This window comes from Penicillium cataractarum (assembly GCF_028827025.1).
Source record: "Penicillium cataractarum strain IBT 29864 chromosome Unknown utg000001l, whole genome shotgun sequence".
NCBI classification, from domain to species: domain Eukaryota; kingdom Fungi; phylum Ascomycota; class Eurotiomycetes; order Eurotiales; family Aspergillaceae; genus Penicillium; species Penicillium cataractarum.
The window spans coordinates 4,055,209-4,080,829 of record NW_026622737.1 but is presented as its reverse complement, the minus strand read 5'-3'; the positions used below and the strand labels follow the sequence as shown (position 1 = coordinate 4,080,829).

At 50.9% G+C, this 25,621-nt stretch overlaps 7 protein-coding genes across 7 annotated transcripts; 3 read left to right on the top strand and 4 right to left on the bottom strand.

The window, feature by feature from the left end:
• Positions 1-1,172: 1,172 nt before the first annotated feature.
• N7496_001400 (uncharacterized protein) lies at positions 1,173-3,953 on the bottom strand (the record flags this gene model as incomplete). The annotated part of the gene is made up of 1 exon (XM_056694331.1): positions 1,173-3,953. One exon carries the CDS (start codon positions 3,951-3,953, stop codon positions 1,173-1,175), a length of 2,781 nt encoding a protein of 926 aa, XP_056561060.1.
• An 822-nt stretch (positions 3,954-4,775) lies between these two features.
• Positions 4,776-8,763, bottom strand: N7496_001399 (translation initiation factor 3 subunit CLU1; the record flags this gene model as incomplete). Its single annotated transcript, XM_056694330.1, has 4 exons — positions 4,776-8,363; positions 8,434-8,489; positions 8,545-8,619; positions 8,727-8,763. The coding sequence occupies 4 exons, from the start codon at positions 8,761-8,763 to the stop codon at positions 4,776-4,778; spliced, it is 3,756 nt and encodes a 1,251-aa protein (XP_056561059.1).
• Positions 8,764-10,219: 1,456 nt separating this feature from the next.
• Positions 10,220-12,149, top strand: N7496_001398 (ATP-binding protein; the record flags this gene model as incomplete). The annotated part of the gene is made up of 5 exons (XM_056694329.1): positions 10,220-10,503; positions 10,561-10,926; positions 10,991-11,232; positions 11,300-11,640; positions 11,709-12,149. 5 exons carry the CDS (start codon positions 10,220-10,222, stop codon positions 12,147-12,149), a joined length of 1,674 nt encoding a protein of 557 aa, XP_056561058.1.
• A 483-nt stretch (positions 12,150-12,632) lies between these two features.
• N7496_001397 (uncharacterized protein) lies at positions 12,633-13,763 on the top strand (the record flags this gene model as incomplete). Its single annotated transcript, XM_056694328.1, has 2 exons — positions 12,633-12,945; positions 13,027-13,763. 2 exons carry the CDS (start codon positions 12,633-12,635, stop codon positions 13,761-13,763), a joined length of 1,050 nt encoding a protein of 349 aa, XP_056561057.1.
• A 452-nt stretch (positions 13,764-14,215) lies between these two features.
• On the bottom strand, positions 14,216-15,256 carry N7496_001396 (RTA1 domain-containing protein; the record flags this gene model as incomplete). Its single annotated transcript, XM_056694327.1, has 3 exons — positions 14,216-14,814; positions 14,875-14,967; positions 15,061-15,256. The coding sequence occupies 3 exons, from the start codon at positions 15,254-15,256 to the stop codon at positions 14,216-14,218; spliced, it is 888 nt and encodes a 295-aa protein (XP_056561056.1).
• A 1,811-nt stretch (positions 15,257-17,067) lies between these two features.
• N7496_001395 (putative phosphoketolase) lies at positions 17,068-19,835 on the bottom strand (the record flags this gene model as incomplete). Its single annotated transcript, XM_056694326.1, has 7 exons — positions 17,068-17,946; positions 18,001-18,621; positions 18,672-18,981; positions 19,037-19,189; positions 19,241-19,475; positions 19,539-19,613; positions 19,673-19,835. 7 exons carry the CDS (start codon positions 19,833-19,835, stop codon positions 17,068-17,070), a joined length of 2,436 nt encoding a protein of 811 aa, XP_056561055.1.
• A 388-nt stretch (positions 19,836-20,223) lies between these two features.
• On the top strand, positions 20,224-21,813 carry N7496_001394 (uncharacterized protein; the record flags this gene model as incomplete). Its single annotated transcript, XM_056694325.1, has 6 exons — positions 20,224-20,600; positions 20,693-21,007; positions 21,060-21,122; positions 21,186-21,258; positions 21,320-21,697; positions 21,775-21,813. The coding sequence occupies 6 exons, from the start codon at positions 20,224-20,226 to the stop codon at positions 21,811-21,813; spliced, it is 1,245 nt and encodes a 414-aa protein (XP_056561054.1).
• Between the last annotated feature and the right edge of the window lie 3,808 nt (positions 21,814-25,621).

Here is a 25,621-nt window from a genome sequence, read left to right as displayed (position 1 = left end):
AGTCGCTAACGAGTCACGGGTTTCGGACTTACAGTATAAGTAACTTTGATCGTGTGATTGAATCAAGATCATCTTCTGCAATCATATTCATCATGTGTGGCTGCAACCATAAAGCATCCTTGAAACACTTGATCGAAGCTATCTTACTCGGTACTTTCTTCAAACTTGTACGAAGTACTCTATTTCCTGCTATTCGACTAAATCCTTTGATTAGGCTATTGCTCCTGGTACTCTCCGATATCTCGGTTCATAATGCTTGGCACGCCGGGCCTTCATTTATGTCAGACCTTAATCTCCCCTTAACAATGGAGTCTTTCCCGTCGAGTCCACCTGCAAGGCCTATAAAAGTCGAGAGAGTAATTACCCGAATACTAATAAGATCCCACAACTATAGACACTAGCGTCCACTAATCCAAATCTGCCTATTATCAGTGCAGGCGGCTGAAACGAGGATAGTACATAGCTAGACTCATAGAAGGTCTCGGAGTCACGCCCATCTTTTGAAGAGGCCGATAACTAGCACTACATACCCCCGAGCCTAGTGAAGGCATCGGCCGTCTCTCCTCTTTGGTGGACGGTCAATTTTTCCTGAGCCCCCCAGATAAAGTGGTCTAGGTCTTCGACGGTAAATGTTTCAAGCCCCCGATTGACAGGTGTCACGCTATCACTCTACTATGAAGAGCACTGTATACTCAAACTCAACTCCGTATACAAATCAGGGAGGTGGAGGTGCACATCCGGGCTGAGCTATGGGTCTCACTCTCGACCCACGAACGGGTAATCAAACAAGTAAATGAATAGACAACAAGGAAAAGATGTCAAAAGTAATCAGTACAAGGCGAAAACCGAAATAACGACCAAAACCAGTCCAAAGCCGGGGGTATCAAAGCATAATACAGCATGTCCCAAACACCAAAATCCAAATAAGAAGCGGGCCTTGAGCCCACTCAATCATCTCCTAACCGCTCACATTCACCCATGGGGAAGGCAGGAAAATGAAGACTCATGTAGGCGCCCAGACGCGTTTGGGCACATCACACTCTCACGCGTGCATCAATCTATCAAAGACGCCCATTCGCAATGTAAAACTGCGATAGAGTAACAGTCTGAACCAGGGATAGACCACCAGACCCTGATCGGCACTGAGTCCTTGATTTCAATCTGTAGCTCGTTCAGAGGAAGCTAAGCTCGTCATCGCTGTCGTCTTCTGAGCAAGGTATCACCATCGACTTGCGCCGGGCCACCACTGGTGCGACTCGACTGGGAAGGATCGAGATACGAGATCGCCCAGACCTGCGCCGCTCCACGGGTCGATGAATCTGCTTCTCAAACAAATCCGGCTCTGACTCGGAAGCGGATTCGACAGGCGCGGTCTCAGGAGCCTTGTTGATAATAACTACCTCGACCTTGGTGGCGGGTTTTTCTGTCGGCCTGGGCGCCTGCGTATTTTTCATGCGACTCGATAGCTCACGTAGAGCCCGACGCTGTGAGGGCACAGGCTCTAAGGATGGAGTTTTAGGGGCAATAGTAGCGGACGAGAGCCCACTCCTTCTCCTGAGGTTCCTTCCGTGTTGTTCCACGATGACAGGGGCTGGCTGTCGGCGTTTAGCTGGTCGCAGGGGCGAAGACTCTGTGCACTCAAATGTTCGTTTCAACCCAGTCGATGGAGGCGAGGAGGTCAAGCTCGAAGGGGTTCCCATGAAGCGATCAGATTCGTGGTCTGGTTCGGGCGAGCTGCTGTCTGTTGAACAGGGAATGCAGGGAATTAGCCTTGGAGTCAAAGAGGGACGACCCCTAGTCACGGCACTCGGTGGTGCGTTTGATTTGACTGCCGGAGTGCGAGCAACCCATTCACCAATGCTCTCCTCCCAGCGGAAACAACCACTTCGAGGTCTCTGGTCCTCCGATTCCTCCGAAGATTCCGGACTAGGTTCCTTCTTACCCAAGAGAGAAATGACCGTCTCTTGAACCTCAACCGCCCACACATGATCATCTGGCTCGCCGGTGCTCTCTGCAAACTCCATAGCGACCTCGACGGCCACCCGACCTAGAAAAGTAGACAAAGCTGGCGCGTCGGACATTCTAGGAAGCCGAGACACCATGCGACGAACCTCTCGGCCCATGTAGAGGCGTTCATCATCCGTGCTACTGCCAAAACATCGGAAAGCTTGTCGCACAAACAAGGCGAATTCTTTGACTAGACCGGAGCGAGATGCCAATGTCTCACAGTATCGTTCAAGAATGGGCGTAGAGCCAACAACATGTCGATGGTCCGTCTTTAAAACTGCATCGTTGCATTGTAACAGACAATCCGCTAGTAAGATGCTACCGCGCCTCAGTAACTGATGGAAGGTCAAAGTGGTAACATGAGAAGGCGGCTGCAATTCTAAGTCTTTCTCGAGGATGGAGCAGAGGTAGTTGATGATATGGCCAGCTTTTGTTCCTTCAAAGTCGTCCAGATCATCAAGCTCACGGGATCGCGAGATGTGCATGCCGCACAGCGCTGCCAGGAGACTCGTCACATGGTTGCTCAGCGCATCCTCCACTGGTACAGGGCACTTCCAAGAGAGATCCGGGTTGTCCGCAGCTGAGAAAGAACAGGTCCGCGTTTGCCTGCCCTGGACAGGACCGAGGTCATTTGTATCACCTCGTTCCGACCTTGAGACAGCGGCAGTCGGCAAAATATCAGCAGCTGCTACGGGCACGGCTTCTATCAGCCGCGAGGCAGCGGCACAATCACTATCCCCTCTCGAAAATGATATCGTTGCCCGAGTCATCCAACTAGTCCATGACTTAGTCGCCATCCACTCTGGAGGCAAAACACCACGCGTAAGAAGCTTGGAAAGTTCATCAAAAATGTACGAGCGGTGGGCCGGGCCATAATGTGCGTATTTGCGGAGTAATCTGATAGGATCACCCGGCTCGTTCGAGTCGGTAGGAGGCTTGAGGGCGACGGGGTAATGATAGCCTGTTCGTGTAGACAGGAATATCGATAGCAATGATTCACACGCGTCTGGTTCGTGATATCGACACTTTTCAATCAATGCACACGCGATCGGATCCGTTAACCACCTGTTCGTTATCATGGTCGAAACCAGGTAGATGCCCTGTGCTCGAACAGCCTCCCGAAGCGGCTTCCATCCTTGACCATGGACGGCGTAATAATTTTCCAGTTCGGTGAAATATGCGTCACACATGTCCTCGTCCCCGTCCTCTTCCAGCTCGTCCTGAGCGTCCTGCTCGTTTGCGATGAATTCGGGCAGTCGTCGTACCACTGTCGACAACAGAGATCGAGTTCCACGGAAAGGCTGGGCTGATGCATCATTGTTATCACGTTTTGTAATGCGAGTATTGCACAAAAAGTTTTGAAGAATGCGATCGAGATTATGTACGATGCTGGCGAATCCCGTGTCGCCAGATTGACCAAGGAGTTCTTGCCAGGGGCTCTTGTGAAGAGGGTACTTGTCGCGAAAGGCCTGTAATTGTCCATGCGCGTTTGATTGCCTCTTCTGTTCGACTGAGAGTTGTGATTGAGCACTCGTTGGCGCCTCCCATCGCTTGCCAGTGATCACCGGGGTTGCAAGCTCGATCGCGCCGGGGAGAGTACGACTGGCTTCCGGGCTATGTATGGACAGTCGCGTTCGCCTTTTCCCTGCTCTGCCTTCTCCCCTCGACGAGTATTTGTGCCGCACGCGCCGCTGATCAGGCTTCTTCCCTGGCACCCAGACCGGGTCATCCTCATCCGCGTCCGACCCGGAGTCATTGTCTTGTGCCTTCACAGCCTCACATGTCCCTTGTGTGTGCGTATGAATGTTTGTATTATGTTCACGTATGTTCGAATCGGCTGCAATAATCGCTAATGTCTCATGATGCTTCTCGAGTCGGCGGTAGATTGAGGCCAAGGGGCGCAACATGCGGTTGGCCCATCTTGCGGTGGGCTTCACGTCGTCCATGAGGGGTAATTCGAGGTAACTCTGCCAAATATAGCCATACAGCTGTGCAAGAAAGCGTTAGTCTCAATCTGACTCTTTCAAAATGTCTTGGGACGTACTTGAGTAACGAGGCTCAACACCGACTCGTCATGATGCACACATAGCAATGATCACGCCTAGCAGCGTCCAGGCATTGCCAGCCGCCAGTCTAAGATCAGAAGGTGACAAGGATGGTAATTTATGTACTGCAACTCGAGAATAAGAGCTGCGTAGCAAGGTAGAATGCAGGTAAAATCAACAAAGGGCACGTCGGGCAAATAATCGAAAGTCTGCGGCCGGCAAAACAAAGTAAACAAAGGTGGGTCCCGAATGCGGTCAAGCGTAAAGCGCCGAGGCCCGCTACAGTCCAGACTGTGATGTACGAGCTCTTTTCCCTTATAAGATGGATGAAAGAAATAGGCATTATTGTTTTGATCCGTCATCATATATTATGACCCAAGTCACAATGCTAAATGTAAAATTCTCAGGTACACAGGGCCGTCGCATCGTCAATGCACATCGAATATAGGGCCATATAAGTACAACCAAATCCATGAACATTCCCATGCACTGCCCAGGAATAAGATCAACAGACCCAGAACACAAAAAAGGAAATAGAGAGGAGAGAGATCTAGAATAATACAGTATTTTCCCGCTCATCAAGCCGAACCAGGTCCCCCTCAGAAAAACGATCATGGAGTATTTTATTGTTAAGACAAGAGAAGGCCAAGAAAAGAAGATGAGAAATGAGAAAGATCATAGAATGGAGTCAAATGGAAGAAAAGTCATTCGCTCGGAATGAATTTAAGCCTTGGACTGCTTAGATCCACGGAGCTTAGGGTTGGCGGCGGTGCGCTTCTTCTTGGAGCGCGAGGAGGTCTGGTCAGTGCCCTCGATGAACTTCAGCAAATCGTCAATGTTGCGGGAGTCCAGGCCAGACGCAGAGGTGCTGGCCGCACCAACAGTCTCAGGAGCGGTCTGACCGACCTGAGGCTGGACCCGAGTTCCCATGGAGGAAACGCGGGGGTTGATGTTGATGCGGCGCAGGCGACGGGCCTGGATATCCTTGGCGTGCTTCGCAATGGAGACGGCGTTCTGAGTGAGCTGCTCGAGCCAGGTCTCAGCCTCCTTGGTGTTGCGGTCCTCGGGACCAAGCTGGGCAAGGAAGATGTTGTAGGCTTCACGCATCTTGCCAACGGCAGCCTTGGAGTCCTGGTCCAAAGCAAGAGCCTGGGCAAGTTGGAAGAGGATAGTGGCAGTGTTGATGGACTGCGGGCCGAACAGGTTCTCGCACACGGACAGGGAAGCCTCGAACCACTTGCGAGAGTCGGCGTACTGCTTGAGGTGCTGCAGCATGACGGCAGCGTTATTCATGGTGGTGATCGAGTCGGGGTGGTTAGGACCGTAGATGATCTTCCAGAGATCCATGGCGTGCTTGATGTACACCAGAGCAGTCTTGGTGTTACCAGAAGCGTGCTCAAACAAGCTCAGGTTCAGGTACGCCAGAATGGTGTCAGCGGAATCCACACCAAGAGTGCGCTCAGTGACGATGACAGCCTTGCGAGCCAGCTCCACAGCGGCCTCCTTCTCATCGGTCTGGTAGTACAGCATGGAAAGCTGGTGGTAGAGCTTGGCGACCTCGGGGTGGAGAATGCCGTAGATCTGCTCGTGGAGAGACAGAGACTCCAGAATGAGCTCCTGGCCCAGTTGCTTCTGGTTCTGCATGAGCGAGATGCGGCCAGCCTCCAGGGCCTCCTCAGCCAAAGCACTGCGCGGGGAAGCATCCTTGACCAGCGGGACGATGTTCAGAATATCATCAGTGGTGAAAGTGACAGCCACGGCCGGCTTGGTCTGGACGGGGGCGCGGGTGGGGGACTTGTTGTCACCGCCCTTCTTTTTCTTCTTCTTGTTGGTACCATCCTCCTGGCCACTACCGTTGGAGCCGTTGGTGACAGGAGCCGGCTCCTTGACCTGGTCCTTGGTGAAAGCGAACTCGCGAGCACCGAGCTGGAGACCCAGCTTGATAGAGATGTCACGCAGGAGCTGCAGGTGGCGCAGAGAGCTAACCCATCCCTCCGCGAGAGAGAAGCGGTAGCGGATGGAAACCTGCTTCTCGATCTCGACGCGAAGGGACTCGGGAGTGAGCTTCTCGAAGGAGAAGTCACCCTCGGGGTAGATATCACGCAGAGACTGGTCGATCTCAGGGCGAGGAGCAGCGTTAACATCAGTGCCCAGCAGGCAGTTCAGGAGGTGAGTGATGCAGGGAGCAACGAAGGGGGCGGGAACATTGCGGAGGTAGTGGTTGGCAACGTGCTTGAAGGCACGGGCGATCATCTCCTGAATCAGGAGAGTAGACAGAGCCTGGAGACGGGGACCCTTCTCGGCGGAGAGCTGGGCGAGCTTGCCGAGGTAGCGGACGTTGATACCACGCTTGTGCAGCAGCTGGGTAAGCGATTGGCCGTCCATGGGGAAGCCAACGTCGCCATCATGCAAGTCCTGAACCAGGTCAGGCATGATCTTGGACCGCAGGTGCTCACAAGCTTCCCGCACTTCCTTCTCATCCTGGGTCCACTGCTCCTTCTCCTCCTCGGTCTGGGGAACCTGGCCGCTGAAAACATCAGGGTTGAGGGCCAAGTTGAATCCAGAGATGTCAACACGGTCCTGATCCTCGGTCTTCTCCTCAGTCTTCTCTTCGGTCTTCTCCTCCGAACCCTCCTCGGCCTTGGCAGCCTTGCGACGCTCAACCTCAGCCTTGACGTACGCGCTCATCTTGGAACGCCAGTACGACTCAACGAGCTCAAGACGCAGAACCGACATGCGGTGGGGATAGGCATCGCTGCCATCCTCTTCCTGCCACAGAGCATCCAGAGGAGCCACACGGTAGAGATCAAGAACGTACTTGCGTCCATCAGTACCGAGGAGACCCTTGGTCTCAACACTACCCTCGAGATCATGACGCTTGCCATCCTTGTCCCAGACAGGGTGCTGCTTAATGCGAAGGGCCTTGGACAGCTTCTCGAAGACAGGTTGGAAGTCAGGGTGAGTGGCCACAACCTCCTTGCCCTCAACACCGCCATAGTCAATCTGGTGCTCACCGGGCTCCCGCTGCTTGAAGATACCAGGAACGATGCTCTGGCCGACAATACGCTTGCCGAGGTAGTCGACCACGACAGTGCCGGGAGTGAAAAGACCCTGGATATCAAGCTGGTTCACAGCCTTGATGCCCAGAACGTCCTTGCCAACAGCGACGCGAGCGGCCTCGTCACCACCCTCGGAGGTGAAAGTACCAACGCCATCAGCACCGAAGGAGTAGAAGATGTTGTTATAGACGAAGATCTGGGCATCCCGAGCCTCGGTGGGGTTGAGAGGAGCGACCTCGCCGCGGGCGACCAACACAGCACCACGAGCAGCAGCCTCGTTATAGTCAGCGAACAGCTTGGAGGTCAAGCGCTCACGGAACACGCGATCCTGAACGGTGTCCCGGGGCAGCTCACGGGTAGTCTGGAACTCCTCGTTCCAGTCCCGCAGAGTCTCGGCATTATCAACACCGGAGATCAGATAGCTCTCCTGAGAACGAGTGATATCCGCCTGGTGGGCGTTCTGGCTCGAAGTAGTGGGGGCAACGAGCCAGGGGCTGTTAGGAATGGCGTTTTGGAAGGGGAAGGTGGTCAGGAGATCCTTCTGGTTGTTAGACTCCTGCAGAGCCTCAAATGCAGTGTTGAAGGAGGGCGACAACTGAGAGATCAAAGTGAGGAGAGAGTGGGCGTTACCCTTGACATTCTTGGGCATGATAGTTCGGGGGAAAGGATCGAACTTGGTGTTTGAGCACTTGTTCACGAAGAAGCCCGAGACGTGGGATGTGATGGGGAACTGCTCACCCTCGTTGGTGATGACCTGGAGGTAGAGGAGGTGGCCCTTTTGACGAAGGTTATAGGGCACCGGGTTCCACGGTGATAGTGAGATCGACTTGACAGTCTTAGGGAGGGGAGTCTGTTCCTTGGGCAGGATAGTCTCGAGCGAGGACTCGCCGGTCAGGTTGTACTTGGCGAGGGAGTGATCCTTTTCAGACTCGCCAGCCTGAGCAGCCTCAGCCGAGATGGCATCGTGCAGCGAAAGGCCAGCGGAGATACCGTGAAGGTTATCCACACGGTCACCAGCAGCACCAACCAGCTCCCGGGTTCGCACAACATGCATGCGAGCCTCCTTCTCGGTGTAGGGATCCTCCACCAGGACGATCTCGGAGTTCGCCTTCAAGTCGGGGACCTCGGACAGCTCGACGAAATCGTTGATGCGGGTTCCGTTGAACTCAAGATGGAAGCATGTGTACTGGAAGGTACCGGGCAGCTCGACGATCGATTGGCGGACATCTTGGACCTGTTCTTGGCTAGAGACCTGTGGAGGGGGAGGAAGATGAGTCAGATAGACATATCTTTATGGAGACATGCTATGGTAAAGTACATACCATCACCTGGATCTTGTGCGGCTCATGAGGAAGCTTCACGGAGATCTGGAAGAGACCTGCACACAAATCAGAAAACCGCCGTAACGCCCTAGCTCCAATGATGCCACATACCACCCGCATTGTCATCCTCGGTAACACCCTCGGGCTGGGTGCCGTTGGTGGGTTCTTGCGAAGCCTGAGCAACCTCTATTTGAGGGTCAGTATACCATTGTTGAAGCAATTGTTGTCGCAGCAGTATATTTGGGGTCTCGTGTGACCGTTGCCGCACTAGACCCTTGAGGAATAGGACGGACCTTTCGAGTGCTCCAGCTCTCCATTGGGTTGCGCCATAATGTCCAATTGTTGTATAGATAACTTTGACGACGTCAAGTTGCGACGAGCTACCTCACAGCTGCGGAGTGAAGTTTTGAGACGAAACCGGTCAAGAAGGAAGGGAAGAAGAAGCGAGGACCCTGCGGCGATTGAGCAGGAATGGAAAAGAAATAAAAAGTCGCTATAGTACAAAAGATCAGGGCAATTGAACCAGGTAAGCCAATAACCCCGGACCCCAGATAGAGATGCAAAAGAAAATCGTCCGGTATGGGGGAAGGAACAGCGGTGGAACGGAGGAGAAAATTTCGCGGATACGGCATACCCTCGGAAGTGCTCGGGCGGTGGGTTCAACTTCGGGGAAGACGCCGCGGAGAGTCTCTTTCTCCACAATGTATACAAAGGAGACAGACAACGGGAAGAAGGGTGGAGGAATTATCACAAAAAAATAGTCATTATGCTTGTTAATAATCTAGGGTTGTCTATATATCTTGCGTCTATTAGGAAAGTATTTATTTTGGAAGTTAGTGTCAATTTTAAGGTGATGACATAGTTGTGTTTGGTGCCTCAGGCTGCCATATGTTAGGGTCGGAGAATTTCAGAACCTGAACTACCATATGTATGTCTATGTAGGGAGTTGGAATTATAGATGGAAATTCTCATTCTTTCTTTTTGAGTTTTCAAGTATCCTATAAACATCAAATCCATTCACTTGAGGATAGAACACAGAGCTCTAGCGGTGGTGCCCGCTTAGTTTCGGATGTGTATTGTTCCTAGCAAACTCAACAAGTTTTGAACAAAAGAGGACTTAAGGAGATTGTCCATAAGTTAAAAGAGAATAATCAAATGAATAATCAAATACCAGCGGGTGGTTTTTGTATCCGCCGAGCCTCCATTAACCTCATTATCTAAATTGAAGTAGGCACGCGTCTTAGCCTGTTTAGGACCTAGTGCTGGAAATATATAGCCGCGACCTTGAAGCAAATCCTAAGACAGTGTTATATAGGGGCTTCCAAAAAATGGAGGCTGCACCTACTAATAGTATTTGAATAGACTATCTTATGTAGACTATCACTAAATAGATGATTGCCCTAGGAAAAGTATTCATGCAATCTCCAAAGAGCCGTGAGGGAGAAGTCTCAAGTGCCGAACCACCAAAACTCCAAATACGACTGCCAAGCCTCCAGTTGTTCGTTCAGCTCTTGGGCTCGACTCCACCGCGACTAAGCCACAATGCTCTCCTTCCTGACCTGAACTCCCTCCCCTCGTTGACTTCCATCCAACATGTTTCCAGTCTTTCATTAACATCTTTTCCAGTCTCGTCTTCTTCTCTCTGTATATTCTCATCAAGTTGGGTCTCAGACCCTGTCCATTCTCTTATCCCTGATACGCCTTACCCCCTGGTGGTGTGGCGTAAAAAGTCGTGAACCCTCTCCAGCCTCAGCCAGAACATTGTATCAAGTCAATTGATTCCAAGATGCTTTGGAACCGGTTGACACATCCTCTTTCATCCCTTGCCCGGCGGGGATTGGCCAGACCACTTCGGTACAATGCCAGAGCTCTGCAAACTGCTGGCCAGCGGTTTAACTCCTCAAACCCGCAAAGCACGGGTCAATACACGCCCGATCCCACCGACCAGAATGAGTCGGAAGAGGGTCAGGGCAAGGGTCGCAAGAACGATTCAGATCCCAATCTGAAATCTACAATCTTAAAGATGCTCGAGTCAGCCGCAACAACTGCTGCGTCAATTGCGATTCTAGGGTAGGTCTACTTTTGCTATGGATGACTTGAGCTTGATCGCTAATCTGAAGTTTATAGAGTGGCGGGATATTCCTACCACCAGTACTACAAGTACCTGATCCTGGATAAAATGGACAATGCATTCAAGCCAGGTGATCCTGCTCTCGAGGTCGCGGGTGTAGTTTCGGGGAAACACCATTATCAAGATGAAGAGCACTGGGTTGTTCGGGACGAACAGCCCCGAATTGACGACATTGTGGCCGGTCGACGTGGCGGTCATTACTATCTGATCGTTGGCGAAAAGGGCACTGGAAAGACATCCATGCTCCTAGAAGCCATGCGCAAGATTGATGGTAACAGCTGTGCCATGTTTGAGGCACATGCTGATCTGGAGATCTTCCGTATTCGGCTTGGAAAAGCCCTTGACTACGAATTCCACGAGGAGTACGCCAATTTTCTAGTCCTTCCTTACCAAAATATATGAATGGTTCTGACAATGGATACACAGTTATATCGGCAGTCTGTTTAGCATTCGCGGCCCAAGAGACACCACTCCGCTGTTGGATATCGAGCGGGCTTTCAACAAATTGGAGAAAGTCGCATTGAAAAGAAGACAGGGTGGTTCTCCACCTCTCGTCCTCATTGTCAATAGCACACACCTTGTCCGCGATGATCACGATGGGCAAGACTTGCTCGAGATGATCCAGCAGCGTGCGGAGCAGTGGGCTGCAAGTGGCCTCGTCACAACCAGTAAGTTATCAAGCCTTGTCTCCACTATTTTTCATCCTTCATTTAATCCTCTAACATGCTTCAACAGTTCTCAACAGCGATGACTACTGGGTATATGAGCGCCTGAAGCGCTACGCGACCCGTATGGAGGTTATCGCAGTTTCGGATCTGCCGAAAGACAAGGCAATGACCGCGCTCTGGAAATACCGTAAGCAGTTCTGCCATGAGGACCTGCCCGGCTCGGTTCTCGAACATGTTTACGACAAAGTCGGTGGTCGCCTCTCCTTCTTGAATCGCGTTGCCAAATCTCAGGATGTCTTGAAGACTTGCAATGAGATCTGTAAGGCCGAGAAGACCTGGTTCCTCAACAAGTGTTGGATTCTGGGCATGGAGATGGATGATGATGTGATGGACGAGCAGAAGTATTCGGTAAGATTTCCTTGCCTCTGATCTACTTGAAGGCGTGTGAATTATGGGATATGCTAATGTAAGCGTAGTCTGCTGCCATGGTCCTGGCTAAGGCGCTCGTGGATGTCGAAAAGGATATGGAGAAGAGCTACGACCCGCACAAGGGCCACATTCTGCCCGAAATTCCCCTTCACAAGGCGCGCGAGATTATGACTCGTGCCGATTTCGTCCAGTCCTACGATCACGAGAACATTTTCACCATTGATTCACGAGCCATGGTCCGTGCCGACTCCGTCCCCATGCAGCAGGCCTTCCGGGAAATCTGTGCCATGGAAGGATTCGAGAAGCACCTGGAGGACACTCTGGAGCGCATTGGTGACATTGAAAGTCTTGGTCGTACACGTGAACTGACGATCAAGGACCTCTGGAACCAAGGCAAGTACCGGATTGTGGTCCGCGATACCAAAGGACGCGAGAGTGGCACGGTAGAGTTCGCAGTTGCGGAACGCGAAGGCGAGGATGAAGATTAAGATGTTTTGAGATTATGTACTATCACTTTCACGTTACCTACTTACTTTTATGTTAATGTATATGCTCCCAACCTATGAAACCTACAAGCCTATTGACTCTAGCCGCCCCGGAGATATCTACTGTCGTGGCAGTCCAGTATCCCGAGATCAAATTGGTGACCTCCCCCGTATTCGGCGTTCTTTTCCACACTGATAAAGAGCATGATTTGTATGAGAAAAATTCATGAATGGATGCCGAATAGTTCTTACTGCTTTAAACAGCAGAATGTCTTAGTAGCATCCATTTCAATTGTGGAGATAAGCAGATTAAGTATCTTGAATTCTTTTAGACATGACCTTGGAAGCTCTCACCAGTGACATCATCACGCACTCACCGCCAAGCACAATCATCGCGCTTGCCTCCGTCTTCATCTCTCCAGCCCCCAAGCTCTTTACTCCTCCAACATTCAAGTGCGTGCCTGTGATCTCTCGCAAAGCTTCACAATGTCTCCTCGAAAGAGAATCTCACCTGAAAGCGCTCAAGTGCAACCTACACCAGATCCCAATGATCCGAAAGATGTCTTGAAGAGTGTCTCGCCCAAGTCGCGCTTGGCGCGCATCCCCTCACCAGCTCGCTTTTTCTTGGTTGTCTTCGGAAGTTTGATCCTGAGCTCGGTGCTGTTCACTTCCATTGCTGGTTTCACGCAAGGTGATCTCGGGCTGGTGAGCAAGCACCTAGAGGAATGGTGGGAAGTGGGGGGCTTGATCGCGTGGAGGGGTGTGGAAGTCGCTTTGGCATGGCTTCTCGGGTTTGATGGTGAGTTCTCCTCCTTTCAGTGGGCAAAATATCTGTCGCAAACACTGGGAGACTAGAATGGGCTAACTTAGCGGGTTTTAGGCCGAGATGTGGCCTCGTTCCTCTACCTGACACACCTACCAACCTACACCCTTCTGTCCTACTTCTACAATGTCCGACCAACCTCAGTACTGGCCTCATATGCGATCACAATCCTCTCGACGGTGATTCCATTCGCGCTCCTGCGCCGACCTGCCTCAGTCCATGATCTTTCCCACGCGCCCTCCGGTACCGTTGCCAATCGCGCTATATTGCAGGACCGACCAACGACTATCTACACCACTCTGGCCGCGACCTCTATTTTCAGCGTCATCCTGTACGCCAGCTATGCATCGTGGCTTCCCGCCAAGCTCGTCGTACACTTCGAGAGCATGCCGGATATTAGTGCCGCGCACGCTGGCCCTGCCGGCCTTCCCGCCCTGTTCCTGACTCTGATCCCCGCTGGCATCGCTGCGCGTGACTTCTTGTTTGTGAGCTCCACGGGCCATTCAGAGGGAACTACCGAGGAAGTGGATCAGTCTGCGAGCCGTGAGGGGGAGTACTTGGTCACGGCGGTGTACCGAAAGACCTGGGGCCAATTGTCGACAAAGACTAGGATCCTCGCTTCGCGGACTATACTCCTCGCCACTGGCGTGCTTGTCAACACCGCAGTTCAGGTGGCGGGCACCATTCGGGGTGTTTCCATTGAGGGCGCGTCTACTTGGGGAGCGGTCTGGGCTGTTTCGACAGTGGCAGTGGGTGCAACCTTTGGTTGGATTGAGGCGGTAGATGGGGTATAAACTTTGATTTCAAGAAACGGGACGGTGTACGAGACGGATGGGGAGTTGATGATTTATCAGCGTTGTTTCGGATGGCGCTCGGTGCTCGGTGAAGTCTTCTTCAAGCAATTCTTGTTGTTTCCTGACACTCAGAAGTCAATGTCCATGCGAGGACTGTATGAATATACCATTGGTTAACTCGTTTTATTAACGACTCATTTTACGTATTTCGCTTTATCACTTTCATACCCGTACACGGTTGATAGGGAAATTTCACGACAATGACTCTAGATACCAGTGAGATGTCATTCGAATCGTCATATGATCAGAAAGGTCTATGTTTATTTATCGCTCAAAAGGGCTTCACAAATGATCTAACCAAATACTCATCTGCCACAGGCACTCGCATATAAAACAGTAACTTAAGCACTGAAAAATCAAGAAAGCAAAGATCCCACCCAGAGGATCTCTCTTCAAGACATAGGACGGTTCATCTCAATCTCATCAGATGCATAGTCTCGCTTCGGCTTGGCGGACTTGTGCTGATCGGGTAACAGCCAGCCAGGGTGAACAACATTAAACACAACGACGGCAGCAACCATCATAGCACCATCAAGTGCAATGAAGTATTTCTCGTGAGTGATCAAGAATCCATGCCAACCCTGCAACAGCTCGATAGTACGGTAGATACTCCGCACATAAATGCACAACACGGAGAAGATCATTGCGCCGAGCAGGGGCACGACAGACCCAGTCAGAGACTGGAGGAGCTTGTGGCGCAGGGTACGCAGCATGAAATCGGCAGCAAAAAAGACGAAAATGGTGATCGAGAACAGCTGGAAGATGATACCGGCTACCATGATGTGGGTACCTGTCGCGGTGTCGCCGTTGACTTTGTCTGCTTCGGAGGAGGCCATGCCACCACCGATGGCTTGGATGACGAGGGAGACGATGTCGCAGGTGCAGAAGATCCAGAGGTAGAGGCTGGGTTTGAGAATGGATGATTCTCGGCCGAGGATTTGGATGAAGCGGCCTAGGAGGACGTAGATGCCCGCTGTGAAGAAGGTGGGTGCTAATTGATGATGATTAGATAGGTTACTTGGGGGGAGTAAAAGAGTGCATCGATGCTCACCGATGATAAGGGTAGAGATTTGCATTAGGAATGCGGTTGAGTTATATGGACATTTGGATGACCAGGTTCGACCGGCCCAGCCAATGACTTCGACTATAGTGTACAGGGTTAGTGAAATGTTCCATTTAAATAGTTCCTAGTTCATATTTCTAGGAATTAGATTCAACTTGAGAGGATCCTGCGTACCTAAGCAGCCAATACTGAAAACACCGCACCACCACGTTCGCTTCCAGCAGAATTGAGCCGTGTGAAGAAGCATCGAGACGCCAAAGAGAGCGCAATAGGCAATTCCAGCCGCTAGTGTTGGTACATAACCGTATGATGTATCAATTCCATCGACTTTGGCATGGCAGCCATCTAACAGTGCCCGACTGTCAGACATGGTGAGATCGAGGAAGTGTCGTGCAAGTCGGCCAATTGATATGTCGAGCAAATTAACGTAGGTAAGAAGAATGGAAGAAGCAGTTGTGTGTTAAACAGGCGGATATAACCCGGATGGATAGGCTTGTCGAAGAAAAAAAACCCCCGATGAAGCGCCGAATTGAGTGGCAACTATATAGGAATGAAAGAATGGTACGCCGTTTGACGTGGCAAGGCTGAAACGGGTCGGTGATAGAGAGATCAAAATAAAATAGGCTTCAAGATTACGGGGTAAGATATAATAAAGAAAGGAAATAAGAAGGCTGCCATGTTAATTGGAGCCAACTACGGGAGTATACATATAAGAATGAGGCAGGAAGGAAGAGGCTGAGCCATCAGCACTAACCCCCAACGATAGAAATGCTTGCGAAAAGGATCGATTATTTCTGGACCGTCCCACTATAACTCGCAAGATCTACCGGGTTTACACGCCGTTCGCTAGTCGGAGACACCCAATCCCGACCAGCGAGGGCGAACAGGTCGAGAGCAATCCTGTGTAGACAGAGAACGTTGTGCAACTAGCGAATGAGAGCGGGACTATCAAAAAAAATCAAACGATTGTGGGGTTCGCAACAACGGGGTGGATAGGTATGTACTATGCATCCTATGCATAGGCAGCATAGCCCGTTGTTGATTAGTACGTTGTGTACGAAGATGACATCAACAAGCCCGACGCCAGATAGTAAAAAGTGCCAGATCTGATAGGATTTCGGGCCGAACGATACTCCCCGTCGGAGGGAAGACTTGGATCTCGCAAGAAGATCCCTTCTGGGTTTAGCCTCGATGGAGTCGGGGAGTTCTTGGCGCCGCTCAACCTTGGCCGCCAACTCTGATGCCTTAACTCCGATCCGATGCTCCCGCGTAAGACGGACACGCAAGATTTGAGTCTTTCAATGGAGCGCCACGAATTGCCATGCAGGAAAAATGGGTTGCCAAGTAGCTGAGGCTCGATGTGCTGTGCGAATCGAGGGATAGAATTGCGCCGAGATCAGGGCCTGGACCCCACGATCTCTGCGCATTTCTCGTCCACTCGTGCGTGCGACGCCTTTGAAATCAGGCTGCTGCATACTTCTTGACTCATATTTGACGTTTGGGGTTGGGGCCAAACGTGTAACGCGAGGGCAAAGCTGACCTTGGGGTTTCACGGGGTCACCTGATTGGTGCCTCCATCGAGTCTCATAAAGCCATACAAACGGCCAAAGACACAAATTTCGTGCTTCTTATCTGCTCTGGGGGCCTGAATCGGTTTCCTCTGTAAGAATTTAGGCCTTCATTGCGTTTTCTCACCCTGAGAATACTCAAATTTCTGTTCTTGAAACGCTACCCTGCATACCTCTCAAGGTAGATTCAACACGCCCAATTTCCAAATGCTCTGATTCCTACCTGTTAGCGAGGACCAGAATCATCATATCGACTGTCAAAATGCTTGGTTCCCTCGAAGCAGCCTAAAAATAGACCTTTGACTTGATACATAGTTGTTCCAGCCTGATAGGACCCACTGGAAAGTCAAAAGTCGGCATAGCTTCGTTTGCAATTGCTTGAATCATATATGGAACAGCTACAACTTGACATTTGCATCATGAGGCTCGATCGTGCTTCTCAGCTTGTGATTGATTAAACGTTTGACATTCAACGAATTACATCAGAAAAAGATCTATCAAGGAGGCTTTGCTGCAAACAATCCACTTTGGACAACATGCGCATAACCTCACTTAGCTGGCGGCTTCGTGAATTTCGGCAAATCATAAAACCCGGGGGGATCTACGGGCCATGTCAGCACTGCACCGCACTCGGTATATCTTGAGGGGCAACATAATTCTTCTTACCTTCGCCGTTAGCGATGATGTACTTCCTCGTCTCCACAATATTGTGGCCCAACTCAGAGTTGAGCTCCTGCTGATGGATCCGGACTCTCTCATTACGCTTCGCAGCACCCCGAACAGCAGCCTGCGCAACATGGAAGCGGGAGGTACGATTGACGAGCATCATATCGAAGGGTGTCGTCGTACTTCCTTCCTCCATGTAACCGGCAATGGAGACACGGTCGAGACGCGGACGACCGAAAAGCAAGCCCTGTAATTCCATCGGATAACCATGGTAGTTGAAGTGGATGGATTTATCAGCCGTGAGCAGATTATCGAATTCTTCAGTCGTCAAGGCGTGCGGATGTTGGCCCGCGTTCTCGAGGATGAGTAAATCAGTCACGTTTACCACACGCACGCGCAGGGCTGGTGCGCGCTCGCGCAGAATCACCGCGGCTTGGATCACTTCGAACATCACTTCGACGCCGATACCTACCAGGACCACGTCCGGATCTAGGCCATCGCCAGTGCTGCAGAATTTGAAGACCGAGGCACCGGCACGACAATGATTTTCTGCTTCTTCCGGGTTCAGATACACTGGGGTTGGCTGCTTCGCGCCTACCATAAGGTTGACGTAGTTCCTTGACCTTAAGCAGTGATGCATGGTTGTCAAGAACGTGTTTGCGTCTGGTGGGAGATACACTCGGGCTGCGTAAGGCTTGAGCTTCAACACGGATCCAATGAATGATGGATTCTGGTGGGAGAATCCATTATGATCTTGGCGAGCCCAGGTGCTGGTTTCAATGTAATTGAGACTGCTAACGGCACAGTGCCATTTGGTTTCGCGAGCCTAAAGAGCGATGGATGAGTTACGATGAGACATGAGAATAGGGGAATGACTTACCATCTTGATGAATTTGGCATACTGCACCATCATGGTGTGGATGATTCCAAGGAAGCTCTCATATGATGGGAAGATCCCCACCCGGCCAGTCAAAGTATACCCCTGCATGAAGCCCTGACATAAATGTTCACTCAGCACCTCGATGACACGGCCTCCACGATCATTGGAGAATTGATCCCACTGGAAGTTCCGACTGGTGGTCTCAAACACCGCATCCAGCTTATTGCTTTCGAGTTCGTCGGGACTAAACAGCCGCACCGTGTCGGGATTCTCCCTGATAACACTTTTGAGGAATCGACCAATCGCCTTCATGGCACTTTCCTGGCCTCCTTCATTTGCACAGAAATTTGTCCAATCTGGTAGAGAAGGTGGCTTGTATTTGCCGTATGCTTCAATGCGCTGACCCAGCTTCTTCTCGTTGTTCTCTGGAATCACAGACTTGATTTCGTCGATGATATCTCCATTCTCGGTGAAGAGTTCCTTGGGCTTGTAGCCCGCAAGCCAGTTCTGAAGAAGTTCCAGTTGCTCCCCGTCAGTCTTCGCCTTTGGCAATGGCACTTGATGTGAATTAAAAGAGCCTTCGATATATTCGCCATGCAGTTGCTTCGGTCCGGACCAGCCCTATTTATTGTCAGCCCGCTCGAACGCATTATGATCATTTCCAACCCTACCTTGGGCGTCCGTAGAATCAGCATTGGCCATCTAGGCTTGAGAATTGGATTGCCAGAGCGGGCTGCATTCTGGATTTTGTGAATCTCATCCACAGCCCATGCCATCGAGTAGTGGAGATCGGTATCGATATCGTCGAGGTCTTCGACGAAACGAACCTGGTAGCCGTATCCACTAAACAACGTAGAGAGCTCCTTGTGATCCATGCAGCCAAAAATGGTACGCTCGCTGATCTTGAAGCCATTGAGATGAAGAATTGGAAGGACGGCACCAGACTCTTTGGGGTCAATGAACTTGATTCCGTGCCACGAGCTAATCAAGTATGGTCAGAATTGCGCTCGTATAAGTGGATACAAGAAATACGAACGTAGCAGTTGGACCCGTTTCCGCCTCTCCATCTCCGACTATGCAAGTCACAATGAGATCTGGGCTGTCCATAACCGCACCGAATGATACGGACAAGGCGTATCCCAGCTCTCCACCCTCGTGGATTGCACCCGGAGTCTGGGCGTTGATATGGCTTGATGTAAGAGTTAGCTAGATTCATGTACACGTCAGCCAAGGCACTTACCTAGGGAATCCAGTGGTGGTACTGAAGGTTGAAATCAAACGATGGAGACCAGCACCGTCACGGGTGTATTCTGGATAGAACTTCTCCAGCGAGCCCTCTAGCCATAGCGTTGCGAGAAGAGCGGGTGCGCCATGTCCCGGGCCAACCACATAAAGCATGTCAAGGTCCTTGGTTCGAATAAGATAATTGAGATGGGAATAGACTAGGATAAGTCCCGGACACGTTCCCCAGTGACCTGTGAAATAATGACATAAGTATACTTCAGCTTGGTTGGGAGCATGTCGAGAGGTGTGCCTACCTAATAATCGTGGCTTGATATCATGAAATATCAGATCTCTTTCCATCAAAGTGTTTTGCTGCAGGAAAATCATCGCTTCGAACGAGAGTTAGTGATATGATCTATTCCAGAGTAAGTAAATTTGGGTTCCATACCCGCAGCGATGTAGGATGCTGCTCTGCGGAATTTAAGCAATGCATCGCAGGTCTTCTCATCTAGAGTCTGACGAGAAATTGCGACTTGTAACTCTGCTACACATTCTGGCAGATTCGAGGGCAATGACTCTGGATTTGGCCGATCGATAACTTGTCCTGGCATGGTCGCACCAAAGCACGTTCAAAGGACGAAAACGGTATCTCTTGGCGACGGGAGATGAACACGGGAGGAGTACAAAGTTCAATCGGTGGGACGATGTCGATACGAGAGCACGACAATGTAAGAAGAAGAAAACCAAAGAAATAACTAAAGTGCCATAAGCTGCAATCAGGAGATTACCGCATGAATGGGTCATGCCATTGAGGAGTTCATCCGCAAGAAAATGGCTATTTGATCCGCCTTGTTCCCTCAACTCGACCGACGTCACCCTCCGTTCACCAACTCTGACATCACCCTCCACCTCGGACGATTAATCCCCGTCCCAACAGACAGGAACCAACCTCATTCTTGCGACAGAAGATACACTCGAGTCCTGTGATTACTGCCTATCATGGGGAAGTATATCCTGGCCGTCAACGCCGGCTCCTCGTCCGTGAAAGTCACCTTCTATACCTTTGAGAATCCCCCGCAAGCTATCGCCGATGCGCAGGTCTCGGGCATCACGGCCCCGCCACCCACCCTCAAATACCAGCGGGGAACCGTGAAAATGAAAGAGGAGCTGAAGGAGAAGATGAATAGTCCACAGGATGCGTTCCAGTACATCTTACATCGCTGCTTCAACGATCCCGAGCTGTCCGAGGTTGCTAGCGATCGTGATCTAGCTTACATCTGTCACCGGGTGGTGCACGGCGGGGACTACCGTGAGGCTGTCGAGATAAACGACGAGACACTCCATCATCTGGAGGCATTGGAAGATCTGGCGCCATTGTAGGTGAAAACAGATGCGCAGAAGTCTACACAACGAGAGGGGGAGAGAGAGCACAACCCTAAGCTAACAAGCTCGATCGTATGACATCTAGACACAATTTCTCCGCCCTGGAAATCGTGCGCCTGTGCAAGAAAGAACTCCCGAGTGTCACGAGCATCACTTATTTCGACTCGGCCTTCCACCAGACCCTTCCTGGCTACGTGAGAACATATCCGATTAACCAGCAGGTAGCCAAGGCAAACGGATTGCGGAAATATGGCTTCCACGGCATCAGTTACTCATTCATTCTGCGCTCAGTCGCTCAGTTCTTGAACAAACCCCAAGAGCAGACCAACCTGATCGCAATGCATATCGGAAGTGGAGCTTCAATTTGTGCTATCAAGGAAGGCAAATCAATCGATACTTCGTGAGGTGTTCGAGTTGCAATGAACTAGACTGGATACTAACAGTTCTTCTAGCATGGGCCTGACTCCGTTGGCAGGATTGCCAGGCGCAACACGCAGCGGTGATATTGATCCTTCGTGAGTCCACATCAATCGCAGATGCGGGGATAATCGTGAAGAATGCTGATCTCTTGGGGAAAGCTTGGTATTCCACTACACCAGCGAGGCCGGCAAATTGAGCCCTGGAAGCACCAAGGAGATGCATATCAGCACGGTAAACCAAGCCACTTTACTTCTTATCCCACTACAATGGCTAAGCACTTTATGGCATATAGGCTGAAGAGATCCTGAACAAGCAGTCTGGATGGAAGGCTCTGACCGGCACAACCGATTTTTCCAAGATTGCAGTTGAGAACTTCCCGTCCGGGGCTCACAAACTTGCCTTTGATATCCTAGTTGACCGAATGCTGGGGTACATCGGTAACTACTACTTGAAGCTAGGCGGGCAAGTAGACGCCCTCGTCTTTGCTGGCGGCATCGGCGAGAAGAGCGCACTACTACGGCGTACACTGGCCGAAAAATGCCAGTGCCTGGGCATAGCAATTGACGCAAAGGCTAATGACAAGGGGCCAGAAGATAAAGCGACGGTCAAGGACATCTCCCAGGGCGCCGGCAAGGGGCCTCGAGTGCTGATCTGCCAAACCAATGAGCAGGTGAGTCTTGGCATAGAGAGTGGCGGGGAAGGGGAAATTGAGGGGGTGTTTGTGATATACTAACGAGTCATCAATAGTTTGAGATGGCATACCACACCGTTCAATTGCGACTTTGAGAGCAGTCGAATTGGGCGAGTCTTGATGAATCTGGCTGTGACCGAAAAATGGTCCTGTATGGAGAACTCCGCACATAATTCCAAATCAGATGTGATATGTGTGGACGACAGAAGTACGGAGGGGAAGTAGTACAGTTGACAATGAGACACGATTCATGCAACTCGTCCCTTTGTTAAATGACGAGTGTAGGATCAGAATACGTCGACCTTGATTCGCAGGCTCGATCAAGTTTTTGAGAATTGAAGTCAAGCACCCCTGTTCAATTAGCTCGTGACGGCGTCCAATTGCATCTTGCAATCGATAGATAATCATAGAGTTATGTACTTGGGGTTGTCCATTCCAGTCCTCTGCAGCGAACAAGGTCCCTACATACCAGCGCCGCCCTCCTCCCACCTAATCAGCGGACACAACGGAAAGCCAAGACGGTCGGTCTAGGTACGTGTCCTTCAGGATTGGACGGCAAGACAGAAATTGGGAATGATGTGATACATCATTTGGACCCAGACTGCTGGAAACGACAGCTTGCATCGGGGGGAATCCGGGTACCCCGATCCCCGATGCCCCAGTACTCAGGTAAGTTTGGTGATCCCCTAGTTTAATGCACGATGGGGGGAAAGGGGGCGAGGAGGTGTGAGATCGCGATCGAGGAATACAAAAACAAAGTCCAATTGTACTTTTGTGAAGGTCCGAAGGGGACTGGAGACGATCGGTCGGGTCTGGATGAAGCGGGAAAGCCGATCTGTATGTAAAGGATGCTTTTTATTTTCTTTTTGCGAGCGATCTGAGGTTTTGAATGGGAAATTAAGTTGGATATGTTTGATATTCGATCTGATCCCTGGGTTTACAGTGAAAAAGGATAATACTGTTAGGAGCAGGACTAGTCGATCAATGAGATGTGGCACACCACACTGTGGCTGAGCTGCTTGGAGGAAGACTGAAGAATTGAGAAGTCAGGCAACATGCAGGTGGACTCCATTCTCGGTACTTTTATTTTGGCTTCCTACAAGAAAGACTACCGAGATCGGCATCGCCGCAAGAGTGTCGTGCTTGAGGTACATTCCGACAGTGGCAAGTGTGTCATCGGTTCACCATGTAACTATGGAGTTTGATGCGAGTTGATGTTCATGACCTGGTGATGCATCTGCTGGGTGGCTGGTAGTCAATCGATAATGGACGGAGTATTGTTTCCAACTCCAGGAGGAGGCCCATCCCAACCTCGCGCCATCTTGCAGGATCTCCACTGGCCGACCCGAATCGGTGCAGTTAGTCAAGTTAGGCTGGCTTGGAAGCATTAGCCGTTGAGCTTCCACTGGTCGCGGAAGTTCTAACGAGATTCCGGGCTCCAAGAGGCGTCTTTGGTGGGTCTTTTTTGGCGTCAAGCTCCATCATTGGCATTCATTGCTGTATCGTCACTTTGTTTATGGCCCGATCCGTCTCGATTCTTTTAGAATCTATGAAATCTCAAGGGCGCTGCAGCTGTGAGGAAGATGCAAAGCTGTAACCGAGAGAGAATGTCGGTAATTTGGTCCCAGCAGAAGCACCTCATACATCCACTTATCCCATTAAAGCTCGTTTCTGCCAGGAGTAGCAGACCCGACAGGGAGGAAAAGCAGGATGATCGTACCCGACACGGTGGATGCTGGGGCCGTGGAGGCTGGTGGCCGGCGATCGTCATCTGCTAGTTTTTCTTTTTTGCCCTCTCTTGTTCAATGATCGTGTCACCTGCAAGTTAATCGATCGTTGGGTCAGAAAGAGGACGAGGTCCCAAGACCGGAAGAGGGTTGAGGCTGAGGCCGAGCCTGTTCCTGAAATGGCGACCAATCCAAAGACTCCACTGGGATGTTCTGGATGTCTTCCGGCTGGTCGATAACGGCAATCCAATTCAATCAGCCCAGAAGTTTCGCGGGACTCGCCGTGGTGCGGTTTTCCGATGATCATCCCGTGGCGGCACAGAGATCCTTGACAACATCTACTAACGGAAAAAAGGGGCCGTCGATTGAGGGCTAAGCAATGAGTTGGATGCAGTAGTACCTGCTCTAGACTTTTCGGCTTCATTGGTCATGGCTGTAGGGCCTGGGTAACTGAAGACTAGGGCTAACGTAGGGCTCTCCATTATTGCGGGAGAATGCAGCTTCCCTTCACGATCGCTTCGTGCTTGCCGAGGGACTGCTTCGTAAGAATTAACGACAATAATAGTTGCTATAGCTAATGATAGCAGTGTACTATCCACTGCGGAGTCCGGCGTACGGCGGAATACGCTCCAGACCTAACTGGACCTAACTTTGTGGACTTGGTGGAGACCTACTAACCGCGAGAGTCCATCTTGGATGGATACATTCAATATGGATCATTCCCACTATGTTCCAGAAGGCTTCTTTCTATGGAGCCCGAATCTTCCAACTCCTCTTTCAGCCTAAAAAATGTCCTGTATTATGTACTATTTACCTCCTCACCTGCCTAAGAAACACACACCAGGATCGGCCGGCTTGGGTTCCGCGCAGCCCTAGCGTCATGCTGCCTAGGACCTGCCATATCCTGTCCGGCGGAGACCAACAGCCAGGCGTGTTGGGAGTTGGGTCTAACAAAGACGGACTGGGCTGGGCTGGGCTGGAAAAAGTGGTCCACGACACAATGAAACGGCCGCCACAGATTCCATTTTTTGAGAGATTGACACATCGATCGACGGCTGTCAAAGTGAGAACAAAGAATCTCTGATCGAGCTAAATATCGAGCGTACTTTTGACAAGAGTTGACCGACTAGGATCGTCACACCTCCCTAAAACGCCCCCTGCTTGGAGATTAGAGATTATCCTACTGCAAGGCGGTTATCAATTGTCTACACCGTACGGAGTACATTGAATAATGCGACCGGCTGGTTATCCCGTAATATAATCTCCTCCCCGATCCCTGCTCCTGCATCGCGCGGCCGCGCCACCCTGTAGGTGCAGACGCGCACGGTACTTGGGCGGCGGCGGCAGATGTATCCTGCGGAGGATTCTTGATCGGGGAAATTTGACATGCACGGAGTACGACAGAATACACAATCTACATACGTATGTATGGGACGTAGATCATGTTCAATATCAAGATTTCAGGCAGCAAAGCAGACCATAGACTCGCTATCTTGACTATTAAAATCTACTTTTGTACTATATGGAGTCATATAGGCTGGAACAGCCGAGGCATTAACTAAACTTTGTGCCCTGCATTCAACTCCGTCCGGCTATGAGGGGCCCAAAAAGCGTTCATGCAATCCAGCTAAACCTTGTTTTTTGCGGGAGAACTAATGCATCGAGCCGCAGTCTGGAGACGCGTTTCTCAGGAACCCGATGTGGCGAACTCGCATCCGACTGGGTCAGGCTCGACTGGAGAACCACAGCCCTGAAATTGGGGAGAGCCGTTGTGCCTAATGGAAAATCCTCATTGCTTCAGGTAACGATTGACTTTTCTACGGAGTCCTCAAAAAGACATGCTCCTCCGTGTATACTAACACGCGATACATACAATCCCCCCCCCCGTAGTTTTTCCATTGGACGCGTTATAGGTCAACTACTTTTCTCCGCCCTTAATAAGTATCGATCTATTATTCTGTAACCACTTTACAGACTAGCTTATCCACTAGTATACACATCCCAGGGGCACGGCACAGGGTACTCAACGGGGAAGACGGAGCCAGAGGCCGGCGCGGACGACGGCGGACATCCACTGGGGCCAGGAACCGCATTTAACCCAATCGCCAGGCTTGGATGAGCCCGTGAGGCGATGGAGAGAGAGAGTTCTTAGTTATGTTTTCTTCTTATTCTCCCG